Source organism: Alligator sinensis, unplaced genomic scaffold (assembly GCF_000455745.1).
Source record: "Alligator sinensis unplaced genomic scaffold, ASM45574v1 scaffold379_1, whole genome shotgun sequence".
In the NCBI taxonomy this organism is placed as follows: Eukaryota; Metazoa; Chordata; order Crocodylia; family Alligatoridae; genus Alligator; species Alligator sinensis.
This window is the reverse complement of record NW_005842001.1, coordinates 2494679-2513295: the sequence shown is the minus strand read 5'-3', so window position 1 is coordinate 2513295 and position 18617 is coordinate 2494679. Positions and strand designations below refer to the sequence as shown.

Sequence of the window (18617 nt, the reverse complement as noted above, 5' to 3'; positions counted from 1 at the left end):
GAGGAATTTCTAAAGCGGGCCTGGCCTTCAACAGCTTAGTTAAATACTTAGTCCAGGAGAACAAATTGAAAAGAGTAACCATAAATAGGCAGCAGCCATTGAGAGCCACTCAGCTGTTCCCTGCACATTGTGATTGTGATCTGCCCTCAGATGCATGGGAGTTAAAACGATGCAACTAGGGCTAGGTCGAAAGTAGCCATGTGTTTGCAAGCACTTATGTGACAAGGCATGCACACTGCAGGTGTGCACCCTGAAAACTGGAAATACCAAACACAAGGGCTTTTTTCCATAATGATTAACAGAAACAGAGCACTGCAAGGCTGTTTGCATTGGTTGTGCTCTGGATAGTCTGCAGTGAGGGTTGTCATAAGACATTGTTTGAAACCTCTGGCTGATGTAATTATTCCTTTTACCAGGAGTGAGGTTCCCATTTCCTCCTGTGTGCTTCTCTTGTGCATTCATTTACTGACACAATGATGCCCACGATGTTTCTAACTGCTGTACAGTTTAGCCCTAGGGGAACTTAGGGAGGTGCCAGGCCAAGCATCAGCTGCCCTGCCTGCCCATGCTACATTGTGAGCCCTGAGGTCTGAAGAACTTTGGCATGATTCAAGCCTCATTAACAGGCACAAACCTTGACCCAAGGCAAGGTTTCCCTGCAGGGGCACACAATCTAGAACAGGTCTTCCATTTCCTGCTGGGCAGTGCTAATCTCAAGATAACAGAAACCTGTGAAGCCGTGATAACATTATCTTTGTGAGGTTTTATTTTTCACTTTGTCCTCAAAATGCTAACTCGCAGGATGTTTAATTATTCAAATATTGAAAGGATTATCTATCTCTGACTCTGGTTATAAACAATTTACCACTGAATAGTTTTTCCTTTTTTTTATTATTCCCTCCTCCCAAAATTAATTTACATACCAGCTTTGATTTTAACAGGCTTAATCATTCTGAGCTAAATATTGTGAGTAATCAATCAAAGCAGTGGAACCAATTTTGTAACCGTCACTTTTGATTTTTCCAGTACAAAATGAGCATTTTACTCATTGGGCTGGTGTGATTCAGGCTCTTAAAACCTTTGCTCAATTGCATCAGTACTTTGGAGACATCCCTAAAAATCTGAGGAGCTGGCACAATTTGGGAGAAACAACAGATTGATTTTTTTTAAAGGTTAAAGAAACTGTTGTTCTTTAAGAATCTTCAGACAAGTCTCCCCAAAACTGGACCTTTTTCCTTCTTTCTCTTTCCAATTAGCTAAAACGCATTAGTAATCCCATGTTCTACAAAAGCCACATGTTAAGTGTAAAAGCTAGCATGTTACTGAGACTTCGGCAGATTAAATGTTCTGTTAATAGAGACCCAAAGAACTGATCTCACAACTTGCTGCTGGAAGGTAGACACTCACACAGCCTCAGAGCTGTTAGGAAAAATCTGCTGCCGCCGCTCACTGTTTGACTTGCAAGCTAACTACAGAACTGTTTATTTGTTGCAAGGAGCAGTGTGATTTCTCTGTGTATAAGAAGGCTGGAGAGTATCATGCTGGTGAAGAAAATAGTTTATGAACTATACCAGAGATTGCTGCTGTTGTTCAAGTATATATGCATGCTGCATTTTCCCTCTGCAAGCGTGGAGGACTCCAAGAATGTTAAACTGGGTTATACAAAAAACTAGAATTTTTGGTTCCAAAATGATACCTTTTGTTAGACCAACTGGAAAATGGCAAGAAAGCTGGGTTAGAAGATCATTTGCATTCTGGATGATAAGTGAATTTCTTAGTCTTATGAAGCAAATGGGAATTTTGCCACTCATTTCACAGGGGCCAGGATTTCACCCCTGGAGGCATTCCTCCTCTTCTCTTCCTCACTGCAGGGTGTGTCAATAGTGGCATATAAGCAGAAACTACAGTTTGGAAGAAAAAACCACCAAGCAGGCAAGCACAAAGCATGACGATGAATCCCTGCTCATTGCACCCATCTGTGTCTGTGAGCAAAGCCAGTAACATTGAACTGGGCTTGCATTTGCCCTTCCACCACTCTGGCTATGTATAGAGCCCTTCATTATAAATGAAAATGAGTTCCATAACAGTAAATTCAAGGCTGGGTCTTGTTCATGGTAGTTGGACACAAGTGTAACCTCACATTGAGATAATGCAGCTTCCTGTGGTTAGAACAGGAAATAACTTGTCATTCACTGGTAGCTACTGATAAATATGGGCTTTTTAACAGGAACTATTATACTTCATTATTGTAATAACCAGTGGTCTCTTGGCTGGCATGTCCATGATGAGAAGTAGATGATGGCTCTCAGAGCGTTACACTTGTTCTTCACTGTTGTTTGCACTTGGGTGATCATATAAATCTGATGCAGCAAAGTATATAATTAGCTTTGAGACTAAGAATCCCAGCAAGAAAGGACTAAGGTGTCAATCAATATCTGCTTGCTTTAGTTACACCAGCATACCACCTCATTGCAATTCCTTGCTCCCATATCTCAGTGTATTGTGTTTTTTCTACAGAATGGATTCAATGTGAAATTCCTGGACAGCGAGTGAGCTGCTTGGTGTTTTTTAGAAGTGAGGGGTGAAACCTAAGGCCCAGTGAATTTCTGGTTTCGCACGATGGTTTGAAAATGCCACTTCTGCTAAAAAGTCCCATTTCCCCATTCTGTGCTCTCTTACTTTTGTGATTTCTCTCACCTTGAATAATCAACAGGAGCGAAGTTAGTTTCTTTTTGGTGGAGGATCAGCCTCACTTAAAAGTTTTCTGCTCTGGATCATTTGCTGGTTTGCAAACACTTCTATTAGATGCCCTAGCCCAGTGTTTCTCAGCCTTTTCAGGTTGGAAACTCCTTATTTGATGTCAAACCTTTCCAGTGTCCCTTCAAAGGAAGAGTCGAATCCGTATCATGGATATGGCTGCATTATTTGGATGGGTCTTCCAGGTTGGCAGAGTATATTCCACCTTTAGGGGCAAGGGAGTGTGGAGAGTGGGATGTTCTTTTCTTTAGCTAAAATTCTTAATACTTTTTGCCCCCCCCACATTATCTTTCACGACACTCCCCTCTTCTTGGAGGTCATGATATGTCAGTTGAGAAACTTGATTGAAACTCATAGTGATAGAAATATTTCTATAGGATGCAAAAGCTTTTCATAAAAAAAATACATTTGGAGCCTGATCTGAGTGTAGACATGAGGTTGCACTGACCACAGACAAGTTAGTCCTCCCCTTATCCTAATATTAATTTTATCTTGGGCTGCCCGACATACAGCTGTGTTATTCTGTTTACCTTAAATGTTCTTGATGCCATACAAGAGCACAATTTGCTCCACGATTGGTAAAATTATCACAATTCCTAAAACATTTTAGACAGCAGTAGTCATAGCTCAAAGGTTTCTGACACATTATATTTAGTTACATTTTCAGTTGATTAATACATATTTATTTACCAAATAGTCATAGACAGAGAAAAAAAGCAGTCATTAGCAGAAACAGGAATACAAAACTGTCAATTCAAAAGCCTTCACAGAAGGAATATTCACAGTGTTCACAATTTTATCAGTCTAAAGGAGAGAAGTACAGAGATTTAGATTTACAGCAACTCTTGTACAATATCTGAAATACAAATATTATGGAAGCTCTTGTTTTGTCAATTAGATCAGGTACAAGAAACTTAAGCGACTGTTTCTTGATCTGTGACTTTAAACACGATCTCATTTCCCACATCTCAGGATAGAGCCAGGCAAGTAAGAATTAGTCACAACATCTACAGTATTTTACAAAACAGTACTGGTAGGTTAAAATGGACTGACCACAACTTCTTGAAAATACAAAAGAAAAGCAAGCAAAAGAAAGGCCATTGCAAACAGTCATGAGCTGGCAGTGCAGGGCTAATTCTGATCTAATTTACATAGGTTTTACATTGTGAAACTTCATTTGTTGCAGCAGAGTTAACACTCCTGTTTTAGGCCTCAATTTTGCTAGGTTCTCATTTCCACCGAGCTCAGTCTGGGCATGAGGCACCTCTCCTTCTGATTAGCTACCAGGTTTGACAGTGCTGTAAAGTCAGAATCAGGGCTGGTGACTAGTCCAGCATGTGCTGCATTAACTCTATCATGTAGCTCTGCACAGGCTCTTGCTCTGCTCTGATCAGACAACAGTGTGCACTTTAGGCCTGATCCTAGGATGGTGTGAAATGGTGAGACTCCACTGAGGTTGATGGAGCTCTGCCAATTTAAATCAGCCAAGGACTTGACTCTGGCCAGCAAGGAAAATACAACAAAATTAATTAATTTGAAGTTTCATCCAAACTTGTTTTTGTTTGGCCTATCTGGGTCACCATATGCTTTAAAATATACATGCTATTGTAATAACTACACAACTGCATATACCGCCCCCTTCCTATTACAATACCAAAGTCATGCCAGCTTTGATTGTTTCAGACATGTCTTCTTGAAAGGACAATAACTCAACCATTGGAATAAAGAGACAATAAAATACTACCCAACCGTGAGGTCTTTGCTTAAGCAAACTCCTACTGACATCAATGGGACAAGGTAAGGAAGGCAGCAAGATCAGGGTCTAAAATGTGAATGAAGTTAATATAAAAAAATTGACAAGTGCCTTGAAAGCTGCTAAAGGAAACACACAGATCGGCAGCTCCTACTCTGGTGCCAACACACTAAAACACTCACCAACCCTTCCCACAGTCACTCATACCATTCCCTACCAACCCTCCTGAGTCAGATGCCAAGAGTTCATGCACATTTGTTCCAACTTAAGAGCCCCTCCTGTTTGTACTTGCTCTTGCATTTCACCTTGTTCCTCCAGCCACCCCGCTTCATAACCTTTATATGCTATTAAAGGGCTGGCAGAATAGCTCCAGATACACCAGAGAACTCTTCCAGTGTAACGTACTTTTGCTGGCAGAGCTGATGCCAGTTCCCTGAACACAACAAGCCCTAATGGCAAAAGCACCATTATGCTGGAATATCTGTATCTACATTGGGGCATTTACTGATACGAAAATGTCATAAAAATCTGCCCCTGTTAGACCAACATTTTTAAACAACGGTTTCTAAGCTTGGCCTTAGCTGAAGTGTTACTGGGGTCCCTTCTCAACTTTTTACACTGGTGTAAAAAAGAGGGACTGTTGAGTAACAACAGTCAAATCCTTCCCAAGCACTAGGGGGTTGGACCCGATGATCTTCCAAGGTCCCTTCTGGCTTTACAATCTATGAATCTAGGGACCCTGCTTCGATGACAGCCCATGGAAACTCCTTTAGTGGAAACAGGAGTCTGCCCTGACATGTGCTGTGTGATTTGTTTTGCCCATGAGCACACCTGGGCAAATCCAAAAGCTAAACCCAGTTCTCTCATACGACAGTGGAGGGCTGTTGTTTGTACAAATTATTTTAATGATAAAATGCTTGAAAAAATTATGAAAATTATTAATTCAGGTTTTTTTTAACCATGCACTGTTTTCTATCCTAAGCAAGTCTAATCCAGACTCTCTATATCAAACTCTATATTAAAACACCCCGTTATTTAAAAATATATAAACACATGGTAAGGAGCAATAGTGATGCCTCATACTGGTACCTGCTTAGGAATACCCACCATTAACAAACTACCCATGCAGGTTGAGTAGTGGAATATAAAGTCTGAGCATGGAAGAAATTTCTCTTTTTTCTTACAATTTTTACAAACTAAAAGCCACGAAAACCAGGTTGCATGTTTCAAGATCTGCTAGCACTTAAAAATGACATCGCTGCTTGTAAAACAGTATATTTGCAAGTGTGTTATAAGAAAAGGGAAAGCCACAGATGTCTGAAGGACTAGACAGTAGTGATTGTTTATGTGCAGTGATGACTCCTTTTAAGGTGCTGAACATCACCCACATTGTGGCTTCATACTGTGCAGAAGAAAAGTCCAGTTATCAGACAGTCACAAAAAGGCCTTTTATGATTGCTGCAACTGTGAACAAGTAATGGATGTAGAGAACAATAACGTTTGCAGGTCCTACAGAGCAGAATACACTCTCTTTTGAATATTAGGGAGCTGCATACTATTGGGTGACCCAGTAAGGTTGTCTGTTCAAAGTGTGGGGACCCCTGCCTTCAAGAAGAGCCTTACTGTGGGCATGGGGGTTTGTCTGTGCTGAGCACCTTGCTAAATGGGAGCATGAGGCAGTAAGAGGCCAGAGTCATATTTGCATGACCCAGCTGAAACACTGCTGGGTTGCAAGAGGCATCAAACCCCAGTGAATGCAAATGGCAGTTTTCTGTCTGGACTTCCTTCTTCTTTTTAAGATCACTGCTATCACTGTGCCTTTATTCAGAAAGGAAAATAACTTTGGGAGATGTCATAAAATTAGACGAAAGATTATGATCTGCTTGGCTACCCTGGGGTGTGGGTCACCACAATCTTGGGGGTTTGGCCTTTTTCAAGAATGACTTTCTATATGTGTGGTTTAATATGATTGTTTGACAGGCTACAATTGCTTTACTTTAAAAATTTTGCTCAACGTAAAAGTGCCTAAAAATGCTGGAAGAAATCAAAAGCTCTGGGCCACCGCTAAACTGAAACGTGATGGGTACGGCTGTACAGCTCAAAGCAGCGCAGTGCTGAGACCTGCCACACCTATTCTGCATATGCTAGCTTCAGTAAACTCTGTCTCTTCACAGAGCCTGAGCGCAGTGCTACAGTAATTCAGCTACATGACTTCTAGGTTATGAGCGGGCAGTGTTTCTCAGAACAGCGCTCCTTCTGGCCTGCCGCCGCATCCCGAGATACTTTTGTTTTGCTTGCAATGCAAGTCATCTGCTCTTGCACTGTGTTGGCACAGGAAATGGTGAGGGAGGCCTGGCTCTTGCATGGTATGGCAGAGATTATAAATAACAGCACTCTCAAATTTTGATGGAATCTAGCTATCTACAAGCTGCAGGTAAAAATAACATACTCCTATGGACCCATTACAGATTTTGTTTTAATAAAGTGCTGTACCTGCACTTCTGACGGATTAAGCAGACTGCCAGCTCACTGAATATAAAGAATGAGCGTGATTCCCAATATTACCACTAATTAATTGCATCTATAAAATATGAACATGAAATAATAGAAACTGTAGCAACTAGCTGAAACTTCCATTGCCCTTGAGGAATGTTAGTGTTTGCAACTTATTAAGGTGATGTAGTGTGCAAAATTACTCTATGCCTAATTACATTTCTTAAGATATATAATGCAATCGGCTTAAATGTAGGACATGGTGCCAACTGCGTCTGAGGTGGATCTGTCAAATGGTGCCACAAGTTTATCTAGAACTAAAAAACAGTAAGACTACATTAGAACCTGTCAACATTCAAAGAAGACAAATAACAGTATGGATGCTTTACCAAAGGGAACCATAGTAATGGACATATGTGATGTCTTTTGAGTAAAGACAGGGAAGGATTTTATAGGACTAGAATTAAAGGTTATGCTTGGACCCTGACGGAATAAGCACACTTCCACTGACTGAAAAATTGTGTCTTCAGAGGGCAGGTCTACATGTGAAATTAAGGTGGAGCAATAAACTCCGGCACAGTTTGTGGGGGCCTGACATGGCCCAACATGCTGCAGAGGGGCTGGCTAGGGCACATAGGTGAGATACCTACCTACTGACATGTGGGTGCATATGCATGTGCGTGCATGTGCACCCCCTGAGATTGGTGGTGGACCCCCTGACAGAACGGCTGCCGCTCACTACCCCCCATCCTCACTGCCAACGCTGCCAGCGGCATCTGCAGGTAGTTCCCAATAGCCATTGGCCACTGCCAACACTACTGGTAGCATCTGTGGGTGGTTGCCAACCACCGGTCGGCACTCGCCACCCCCGACCTCCCTGCTGCCGCCACTGCCGTAGCCACCTATGGGAACTCTCTGCTCACTGCTGCCATGCCCCAACCATTGCCATTGCCGCCGCCTGTGGGCGGTTGCCGTGCCCCCCCAGCATCCGGGGACACGCGTCGTTCATAGGTGCTACAGTGGGGGGCAAGCTAGCAGGCAGCCCCCAACTGTAGCACCCTCATGCTCCAGCCAGCCCCACCAGCATCTACACATATTAGTAACACTGCTGTAGCACAGGACTTGTGTCGGGCACTACTATACTAGAGCAGAGTTAATTCGGTTACTCTGGCCTAATAGCGCCACATGTGTAGACAGTGATGCTTTACTGCGGAGCTAGTTAGTCAGCTTCGCAATAAAACATCTCATGTAGACGTGCCCAGGGAGGTCAGTTTTAACCTCTCCTCCCAGAAGACTCCAGGATTTGGCATGTCTTATGATAGGTACTAATGCTTACAGTAAAATTGAAAGCAAAAGAAAAGTTTAACTATGCCAAATGAGTCTTAGAATGTACTTGAGATAACATGGAATCATTCTTCTGCATGGCTGAGACAGCTAATTACCATGATGATTATGGACCTACCCAAATCGAAGTGACAGATGGACAATTTCACAGGTTGATTGTGGTGCCGGGTGCCATTTTTGCAGACTTATTGTGGCAGGGTCCCCCCACACTTCTTATTGGCTGAGGGGCCCCAGTGGCCCTGCCCCTCGCTGCAGATTGGCAAATGGCCCCAAACCACAACACAGTGCTCCTCAGGCAGCAAGTTACTGAAGCAGCATGCCTTTGGCTGCTTAAAAGACGGCACCAAAACCCTGTTGTTTCCCTGACTGGCCCCAGACTGGCACCTGTACTAAGCCTACGTGACAGGCTCAGTCTCTCATTTGCTCCCTCTCACCCCCTTTTCTCCCTTTGTGCTCCAAGGCTGAAGGACTCCCTGCCCTTTTCTCTGCTTAAATTTTAGGGTTTTTTTAGTGAGCCTGCCAAAAGTGCAGAGCCTGCCGTTTTTCATGGAAAACCCCCAATTTTGCATTTTCTACAAAAAAACACGAAACTATAATTTTGGTAGGTCCCTAATGATGATCCATGGTGGAGTAGGTCCCCAAGGCAGAGTATAGATGGACATGTGATCTCAATATGAGTAACTTCTATCCACCTTGAACATGGTTCACTTGAAATTTCAGGTTTCTCTCAACAAATATTGGACACATTCACTGGAGGTTGGCTGGAGGGCAAGGAAGTAGGAGGAACGCTCCATGGATTGAATGCAGTGTTAACAGACAGCATTGTGATCTAAAAGAGGAGCCCAGTTTAGCCGGACTAGCTTTTGGGATTGTATTTTCCCTCATACATAGCACCAAGCTCTCGTTAGCTAGAAAAAGGTAGGGCTGTAAATACCTCTCTCTTTGATGCAGGCCTGATTGTCCTAGGACGTGGCTCAGAGCAGAACAGTCGTAGCAGTGATTTGCACGGTGCTCTAAGCTGCATTGCTGCTCCTCTGCCAGCGCGTGGCCAGCAAGAGCACACAGCCTGGCAGGCTTGTCTCTGGAATGACCCGCAATCACCTTACAGACGCACACCACAATGTCCCAGGTAAAAGAAGTGTTAGCACATTGTATGCCGCATACTTCAGAGGGACTCGGACTAGGGCAGTGCATGTGTAGCTGCGTAGGATCCCAGGGCAAAAGACTTTGCCCCAGGAGAAATGCTACGTCTGTTCACAGCCCAAGGTTCTGGTTAAAAAGTCAATTCTCCCTTGGGGAATAAAATGTAATAAAAACATCTTAAATGATAAGAAAAAAAAGTTTCATCCACCTAAGGTCTGTAAACCCCAAGGAACATAATTCAGGAGACTGCCAGCCCTCGGGAATTGCCAGCCCTTCAAGCTCAGCTGGGGTTGCCCATTGCTAAGATCTACATGGTGTTGCACTGTGTGCATCGGGAATGTTGACTGCTGTACCCATAGTAAAGACGTACTCCCTCAGGGTGGGGGAAAAGGCTAAAATACTGATTATGACCAGAAAACGGTCGGTCTTTTTCTGTGTAAGAAATGTAACATTTAAACTCAGCCAGCAAAGATCTTAGGAATGCCCAAAGCAGAATCAGGCAACATTTCCCATTGATTATGGAGGTGTATGCATTGTCTTGATGGAATACAAAACAGGGATGATGAAGAGGATTACTCCAGCTAGCTAATAAACTGTGTCACAAAAAATCAGAAAATACAAAGAGCCTACAACTCCTGCGTAGCCACATCACGATTATGGTACATGTCTGAGCGCACTGGTAGTAGTATTATATATTACTATTTCTTTTCCTTCATAACAAGTGGCCTGCATCTGTAAGGTGCTTAGAATATGCTAAGTAGTAACTTATTTTTAGTGGATAGAGTATATCAATCAGAGTTTCCAACTCTTTTTTTCCTCCCATGATAGTGTAATTTTGTCTGAAACTGTTCCACCAAAATCCTTATGAAAGGCACATTAGCTTGGTGGAGACCTTCTCTGCGGCCACCTCAGCAAAAAAAGCTTCTTGAAATCAGACTCTGTGCAAACTCGTCTCCAAGGAACCAGGCTTTCAACTCTAAAGCAGTCTACCTCTTCTTAAGTCCAAACCTCCATGGGCACCATGGATTCTTTTGTTCCAACAGAAGGAAGCAAGTTTTCTTCCTCCAGGAAACGAAAAGGGAATTGGACTAGAAATCCATGAATCTTTTTCAATTCTTCTGCTGCTTTCACAGGATCTTCATTTGCTAATATTGGCCTGTTGATGAAGTCACGGAGCTGGACTAAATTGTTCACCTCATCACTGGGAAGGCATCGGAAAACCTGATGAAAGTGGAAAGAAGAGGGGGCATGTAAGTGCGGAGTTCAGTACCACTACATGCACTTCATGGGGATGGGGGTGGGAAAAAAAAAAACAAGCTATCATCAAGTATAAGTGAATCAGCTACTGCAGCTGGGGGAGCCTAAAAGTTTGTGCAGAGATCAATGTGAAAGGAAGAGGCACCCAGACCACAGCTTGCATATTGAAATCTCTAGGGTATGTCCTGATTGTTGCTGGAAACTATCTAGAAAGTTTGCTTTTATTGGAGAACCTAGCTCTGTATATGGCCAAACAGAAGATTTAATTCAGACCCTGAATCTCTCACACAAGCAGGTGTAAATCAAAAGCAACCCAAAGTCAGATTGCTGCTGCTCTCGTTTACATCTCTTGGCAGCAAGGAAGCTGGAAGGCAACAGACTTAAGGAGCCATGTACTTCACCTTGTCGAAGATAGTAGCATTGCGAGCAGCTGTGGAAACCCACATCTCCTTGAAGAATCTGTCGCAAACAGGATCAAGGAGATCAACATTTTGATTTGTTGAGCAACCAAGAACAACCCTGAAAAGATAAAACAAAGATGAGTTTATGCCATTTGAAGGCAACACAGAACTGCCCATGGATGATCTCCCTGAACAGGAATGTGTTTCTCATCATCATCTTTTTCTCTGAAGGAAAATAAAACACGACGGTAAGAAAATGCCACGTGCATTTAGTAAATTAAGTGACCCTAGAAAAGCATCTAAAAATTGAAATTAATAACAGACCCGCAGTATTATCTGTATTTGCATGTGTACTGCAGTGCTCAGCTGCACTGTGCTTGCCATGGTTCAAACCTAAGAGAGATCCTGTCATATTGTCTATCAGAGAATGAAAGGCTGCCTTTTTAATTGCCAGCAAGTTTTCCCAAAGCCAATAACATGAAGGGACTGAAATCATCCTGTTAGAAGGCCACTCTGTACTGGCTACAGGAGCTGAGTATGTGCAGTATCCCAGATAGCAGATTCAGCATCTTGTAAGATCAGGCTGTCCGTGGTGCAGCCCCATCTCCAAGTCCATTGCTCTAACCCCTTGGAACACTGCTTCTCCTGAGGAAAATAAAATCAATACATAAATACAAAGAAGAAAGATAAAGTTTCCCAAAGTAAATTTCCTAAGTACTCTTATCACCTGATGTTGTTTCATATACAGAGTGGCCTGTTAGACTTAAAACTGCCTTACTGTCCCCTTCATTCTGTTTAAAAACTGTTTGGAAGGAAAATGGAAGAAAGATCCTAACAAGAAAATAGCTGTACTGTGGATCACAGGGCATTTCTAATGGAACTAGTTCCCAATGCAATAGAAAAACCTGCCCCCCTAAATTGATACGGTGCAGAGTTAGCATGTGGAGCTAAGTCTTACTGTCTTGCCTGTGACTTCCTTTAGTTTTAGGATGACCCTATGTCCTGGATTGGCCAGGACAGTCCTGGATTTTGGAGGCTGTCTCAGCATCCCCATCTTGGAGAAAATTGAAGCAAAAGTCCCGAATTGGCACAAACCCACCTGCACGTGCCGAGCTACTGACTCAGGAGCCAGGCACATGTGGGCAGACTCATGCCAATCTTGGACTTTTGCTTCAATTTTCTCCAGCAAGCCCAGCTGGGCTGCAAGTGGAGCCACTTGCACAGCGGAGTTGGCGGGCAGGACCGTGCAGATGCACGCATGCGTGGCCCTGCTTCTGGGAGCCGTGGGGTGTGCGTGCACGTGTGTGTGTACGTATGCATTCACGCATGTGCACTGTCATCCTCCAGCACCCCGCCATCCCAGATTTCCCTCAAATTATTATGGTCACTTTATTTAGTTTAAGGGCCCAGGCAGAGAGATATGCAATTCAAACAGCTGTTTGCAAGGAGAGGACTGCACCAGAAATAACTCTGCCTAAGAAAAAGACTCTGGGCTAAATTAAGACCAGGCTGGGATAAATTTAAACCCACTGGGTAAATAGGTTCCCTTGATTTTAAAGGCCTTGAACCTCCTTGTGGCAGGGGTAAAGCTGTACTTCTAATACAATTCAAACCATTTCTGGACAACAGCACAGATATTCCCTGTTGTGGATCAACAAGGAATGCAATACCTCTATATTAGCAGAGCTGTTTCCCTGCATTCACACAACCTGCTGGGAGGGGGCCCAACTGCATATGATCGTGAATCTGCTACTCAAGCATTCAACCAGATGCTCCCTCCCCACCACCCTGAGTCCTCAGGGGAGTCGAGCAGTCATACCGAAAGCACCGGAGACGGAGTGACTGAGCAAATTTTCCAGCTCGATAGTCCTCTCCATCCATCATGGAGGGGACAGTTTCGGTGTCTTGCACAAGAATAGCCATTTCACTGTCACGCTTTCCCAGCAAGCTGCGGTCATTGATGTTAGCGGAGCCTTTAACGGGAAAATAATACAACAACTATAACACTATAGATAAATTCCCACTTTCCCAAGAAATGTAACTTCCTTGAATAGAGTTTTGCTTATCACCCATGAGATTTGCCTGCTCCTTGTTTGCAGGGTTTTGGTCTTTTCATGATGTCCCGAGATTAGAGGGAAAGATCTGTGTACGCTTGTGTGTACGTGTAGGGGTGTCACTACATCTCTTTTCTCCAACCTCACATTCTTCTGTGCATTTCCTTTCGCTGCCACTCTTCTGCCTGACCACCTTCTACCATCCCACTGTGTGGTCCCTACTGCCACCTTCTTTCCTGTATATATAAATGCACTTGACAAGCTCAGCTGTGTGGAATTAGCCCACCACAGTCTGTGGACCCCGATCTGCTAGTGCATGAGATAAAATACAGTGGGAGTTGGAGGGTAACAATCTCATCCTGGGCAGTAGCTGGGAGAGAGCAGGGTTAATTACTTCTGCTCATTCCTGAAATAGGAGAAGATCAATGTTAATGCCAAGTGAACATTATCCATTTTATTTTTTGTTAGCGAAACAACTGAGGTTACTAAGGACCAGAACTTTCTGAGATGAAGATTTGTTACAACAGATCTTCCCTCAAAGGCACTTCTGATAAAAGAGTCAGAGACCCAAAAAGAGCTGAGATCAGGTTGAAGGGGAAAACAGCCTCATGTTTCATAAACTGCAATGCATGAAACAAGTCTATTTTGAATCCAAAATAAAAGTTTTCTAAGCATTCCCCAGCTATTTTGCCAATGAAAGGATAGCCATTTAATGCTCTCTGTATTAATATGTTAAATGACACAAACTGGCTTGTTTTATAGCATTTGGTGGGTTGTTGCCACTGTATTAAAAAACTAGGGGGGGAAAATTCACTTTTATTTGAGCCCGACACTAAGGCAGAATCAGTGTTAAGTAAGTTTCACAGCAGAGGCCACTTAGAATGAATATTTCTGTCAAAATTAAAAAGGTAAAAGAAAAACACCTTTCTGAGGAAGAAAGCAATAACTTCTGAGTCATGCTGCATGAAGGGAAGTGGAGGACTCCAGTGGCTAACAACTAGTATGTAAGGCTTCCAAAACTCCCAGGAGTCACATTTTCTGTTCTGTGTATGGAGAGTTGTGTGTGCAAATCACCAATTATTGCTAATGCCATGAAAACGCCCCCTGCAGGGACTTACTGACCATTTTGACCAAGAGGGACATTTGTTCTTTTTCTCTCCCATCTGCAGTGGCAGGAGCATAAAAACATCTTGTACAAAAACATCAGAAATGCCTTTCCCATCAGGTGAACTTTCCCTATATAGAGCATTTCACCTTTTAAAAAAAATGTTCTGAGTGCAGTTCATACTTGACCACAGAGGAAAATTCTATTATTTGGCTACAGAATGGGACTGGAAGGGAGTAGCAGAAATTTCTGCCGGGTGCCCAACACTGTATTTAACCCCCTTCGTGGGGTTAAATATCTAATGCTACAGACAAATGTGCTTTTTTTAATTACTTTACAGGAGGAGAAGGAGCTGCTTCTGGGAAGAACACATCAGCTGTTATGTCTGTATGCTCCTGTAACTATGCAAATCTGCTAATCACTGTCATTTTAACCCTGTCCTAACTACCTGACCATGGGTTAGGCATTACCCAGGCCCCTCTCCAGTGCTCCTTTTGAAGTTGAACTACTGTATCTTGCATTTAGTAGTCCTTGGATACAGTGCAATGCGGTGTGAAGCTTTCTGTCTCATTAGGAGAAGGGTTCTAGCTTGAACCCTGACACCTGCTCCTGTCCAGGGCAGCAGTCATCTCAGTAAGCAACATGCTCTCTAGCTTGTGCTGATCCTCCCAGCCCCAGATATCTCCTGCTCTTTGCTGCTCAATGAGCCATCTTGAGCCGGCTTGGAAAGGGGACTAAGCTGTGGCATAGTTGGAGAGATTCATAGTAGGTTCAAACTCCTTTGGGTAAGGGGACCTAGGACCTGGCTCTCCTGCTTCCTAGGTGAATGGTCTAACCACTCAGCTATCAGGACTAAAATGCAGAAAGGTCCTCTTCCTCATCCTCCTTGCACACCTCTGCCACGGGATTTTGTGACTTGCATATATACACTGGGTAAATCACCAAGCCAGAGAGCACTAATGCGGGTGCAGCAGAATCAGTCCTGTATTATAAACTTTAGCTCTTCTTTATATGAGAAACAGTGGGATTCTCAAAAGGATGGCTAAGTAGTGGAACCCACCCTGTGCTGGTCTCAAGCTAAGGCTGCATCCCAAACTATGACTTTGAAGGAAGCTAATATTGTTTTGATTTATTTTTTAAAGACCTAACTGTTCCTCTCCACGGAAATCTTTAGTAAAAGGCGAAAGATTTATGTGATCTGAATTAAATTACTTCAGGGCCAAGACTATACACTGATCTAGCGGAGTGAAAAGGGCTTTTCTACCCCGCAAGAAACAGGTAAATCTAGCTCAAACTCTGCCATTGCATTCTGCTGTACAAATCATGGCCAATGGGATTAAGTTTTAATTTATGGTCTCACAATATACATGTAGTAACAGAGACAGATGGTATCGTATCTATTACTGGTTGTAACATATTTTCCCAGTTCCTAGGGAGGGGAGTTGATAACTGGTGCATATTGCTCAAATCTTCCAAGATTTGCAGCACATTCTGTTCTTTAAAGAGCAGATGACAAGTCTCACAAATTTAGCAGAGTTTGATGTAGGACAGATGGACAGAGGTCCCTGCTGAGGAACAAACTTAACTGCCACAGGAAAGTTCAGGACTAAAATTCCTTTATAAGTTAATCAACAGACTTTAGGATCTTTCCTCCCTTTTTGTTAACTGATTAACAAATTTACTTAGTTCCCATTCCAATGAATTACTAGGTGGGAGAGTGGGGGTGGAGAGGGAGGAGTTAGCAAATAAAATGGAAGATAAGCTGTCATAGCAAGTAAAGAACCACCTGAATTTTAAACACAGCAGAAAATCTTCGGGCATGGTTTAAGGCTGATTAATCAAGAAGTGCAATTACTCCTAACTTACTCACCGATTATGACAGTGTTGTCATCGGCTATTAGCAATTTGCTGTGAACATAGATCAATTCGGTGACAAGTTTTCCTTCTAATTCAGCGTATGTTCGAAGCCCACAGAATGATATGTAGTTTATCCACTTATCCCCCCCAACTGCAGAATAAAGGCGGCATGGGGGTGGAGGGAGGAAGAGCAGGTGGGGAAAGAGAAACAGTTGTTAATAATATGAAGCCAAGGACAAACAACACACTTCCTTTTCAAAACATTTTTAAACAATAAGGTAGTTTACACAGTTCTTAAAAATAGACGTGGCTTTGTTATGGTTTCTCTGTGTCCCTCTGACCCCTTCAGACAGCTTAAGTGACTATCCATGATACCCCTCAATTAAGACCAAAATCTGCCTATCGCTATATGCCAATAGAAGCTAATGTTTGAGCATCTCTGGGTTAGGCAGCTGTTTTCTCTAGCTGAGCTTGGGAAGAAACTGAAGCAGGTTTTCTGGCATTATATACTATGGAAAGTGCATTCTATTTTAAATGAGCCATACTTTAGATTTACTCAAAGAGATTAATAATGAGTTATGCATAAGGTCTGCCAGGTATATTTCTGGTACATGTTTTTTTGTGGTCCTTTGGTTTATATCCAAAAAACTAAAATATGCAAATTGGTTGTGAGAAAGCATGTGTGACAGATGTTGTGGTAGCCACATGGTTTTATCTCCACTGGGTGCCAAACAATAACATAGCTAAAAACAAACCCGACTCCAGAGCAAACAGACACAGGACTCAGTAAGCTCCAGGGATGGGATGGGACCACATGCAGAAATTCCTAGCTGATCTCCCCTATGCTACTACACTACACGGACTGCTGCACATCTCCCCTAATTCCCCAGCTTTGCACTGCACTACCCAACAATAGGACCCATGGTGCCACAGCAGTGACAAATGCACTAGGGTTCTTGCCCAGGAGGAGGGCACAGATTGAATCTTACTGCCTGTTTCTGTTTCAGCAGAGATGCAGATGTTTGGCTAGCACGATTCCTTTACGATGAAGGTGCTTGAAGGTTTTCTTGACGTCATTGCAGTATTCTGAGTTATTGACGCTTATACAATTCAGCAATTGGATGAGCTAATTTATGCTTTGTAGCTCATCAATTACAATTTCATGTCCTACCACTTAACACAGCAAACAGGAGGGAAACAAAGCACTTACTTTCTGTTTTCAACTGCCCCAGAATAGAACGATCTCCCCTGCACATGGTCCTGAAAAGAATTAAGGCAGAAATTAAAATACAAGTGTTCTGACGCAACAACATATAAATAGGTTTGTGAAGTTAGTAGCAACCTAAATTAGGTACGAATTACACTGTAAGTATGATAAAAATGTGTATTTATATTCTGACATACAAAGAACTAGAACTCTTGGTTCCTCAGTGATACCTTTTATTAGACCAACTGATATTTCCAGAATAAATTTCTTAAATAAATGTTAAGATGTGTAGGACACATAGGCTAGGGACAAGTTACACATAAACTGATTTAAGTAATCAGAAACTGGTTAAAACCTGTAACAGAACAGAAGTTCAGTGCACATAAACCGCTTTCAAAATGGCCAAAACTGGTTTAAGATAAACCTGGTTGAATGTAGTATCAGATTTAACTGATGTAGGTCAAACTGGTTTATGGAATTTCTGTCCCAGACCCCTTCCTGGTTTAAGTTAAGTCAATCCCCCAGCATCCCAGATGCTTTGTGGCTCTGGGCTGTGCCGTCTGCTCCAGCGGAGCAGGGCTGGCCCCAGCCCTCTCCTCCCTAGCTGGACCCCTATCATTGCTCCGGCTGGCCGGGAAGGCAGTGGAGATGGGAAAACCCTGCTCTGGAGTGCCCCCCACCCTCAGAAGGAGTCGGGGTACGGCCAGACACCGTAGCCTGAGTGGAAAGGGGGGGGGACAAGCACAATCTAAGAAGTGGAGGGTTTGCTCACAGAGCCCACAACTGAGACCCCCCGCCGGTGGCTTTTTTCATCAGCTATACTCTATATAGCCGGTGAAAAAAGCCACCAAGAGCTTCCTGCAGCTGGTTTCTGCCCCCACCACCCCACAGTGGGGCCCAGCGCTGTGCCCTCCCAGCCCTGATCTCTAAGGCAGCGCTGCACAGAATCACCCCCGGCCCCACAGTGGGGGAGGAGGAGGGGAAGGAGGAGGAGGGGAGAGCCCTGCCTGCCGCAGCAGCTATGTGACAGCCTGGCTCGGCTCGGCTCGGGTGCGGGGAGCTGGGAGCAATCCAGGCACACAGTCCCTGTGGCCCCAGCCCGAGCCACAGCTGGATGGAAAGGGCCCTGTCCCTGTGGCCCGGCCCAGCCCAGCCCCTCTGTGCAAGCCCACAGCAATGTGAGCGGGTTGGCCTGGCTTAGCCCCACAGCCCCAGCCCCTGGCCACTCCTTGCCTTGATCCTTCTG

General features: G+C 43.6%; 1 protein-coding gene and 1 pseudogene across 10 annotated transcripts in view; both read right to left on the bottom strand.

The window, feature by feature from the left end:
- Positions 1 to 3417: 3417 nt before the first annotated feature.
- PLD1 (phospholipase D1) overlaps positions 3418 to 18617 on the bottom strand; it is a 144769-nt gene continuing 129569 nt past the window's right edge. For 5 of the 10 annotated variants that reach the window (XM_025201771.1, XM_025201770.1, XM_025201773.1 and 2 more), the window contains 5 exons: positions 17375 to 17424; positions 16178 to 16315; positions 12968 to 13121; positions 11149 to 11266; positions 3418 to 10711 (listed from right to left, as the gene is read on the bottom strand). In XM_025201771.1, the coding sequence (XP_025057556.1) occupies positions 10487 to 10711; positions 11149 to 11266; positions 12968 to 13121; positions 16178 to 16315; positions 17375 to 17424 (685 nt within the window). In that variant the 3' untranslated portion in view covers positions 3418 to 10486. Of the gene's footprint in view, positions 10712 to 11148; positions 11267 to 12967; positions 13122 to 13156; positions 13609 to 16177; positions 16316 to 17374; positions 17425 to 18617 lie in introns of those variants that run through there. The other 5 variants (XM_006021722.3, XM_006021723.3, XM_025201774.1 and 2 more) reach the window with 4 other exon arrangements.
- Positions 15465 to 15510, bottom strand: LOC112549947 (annotated as a pseudogene).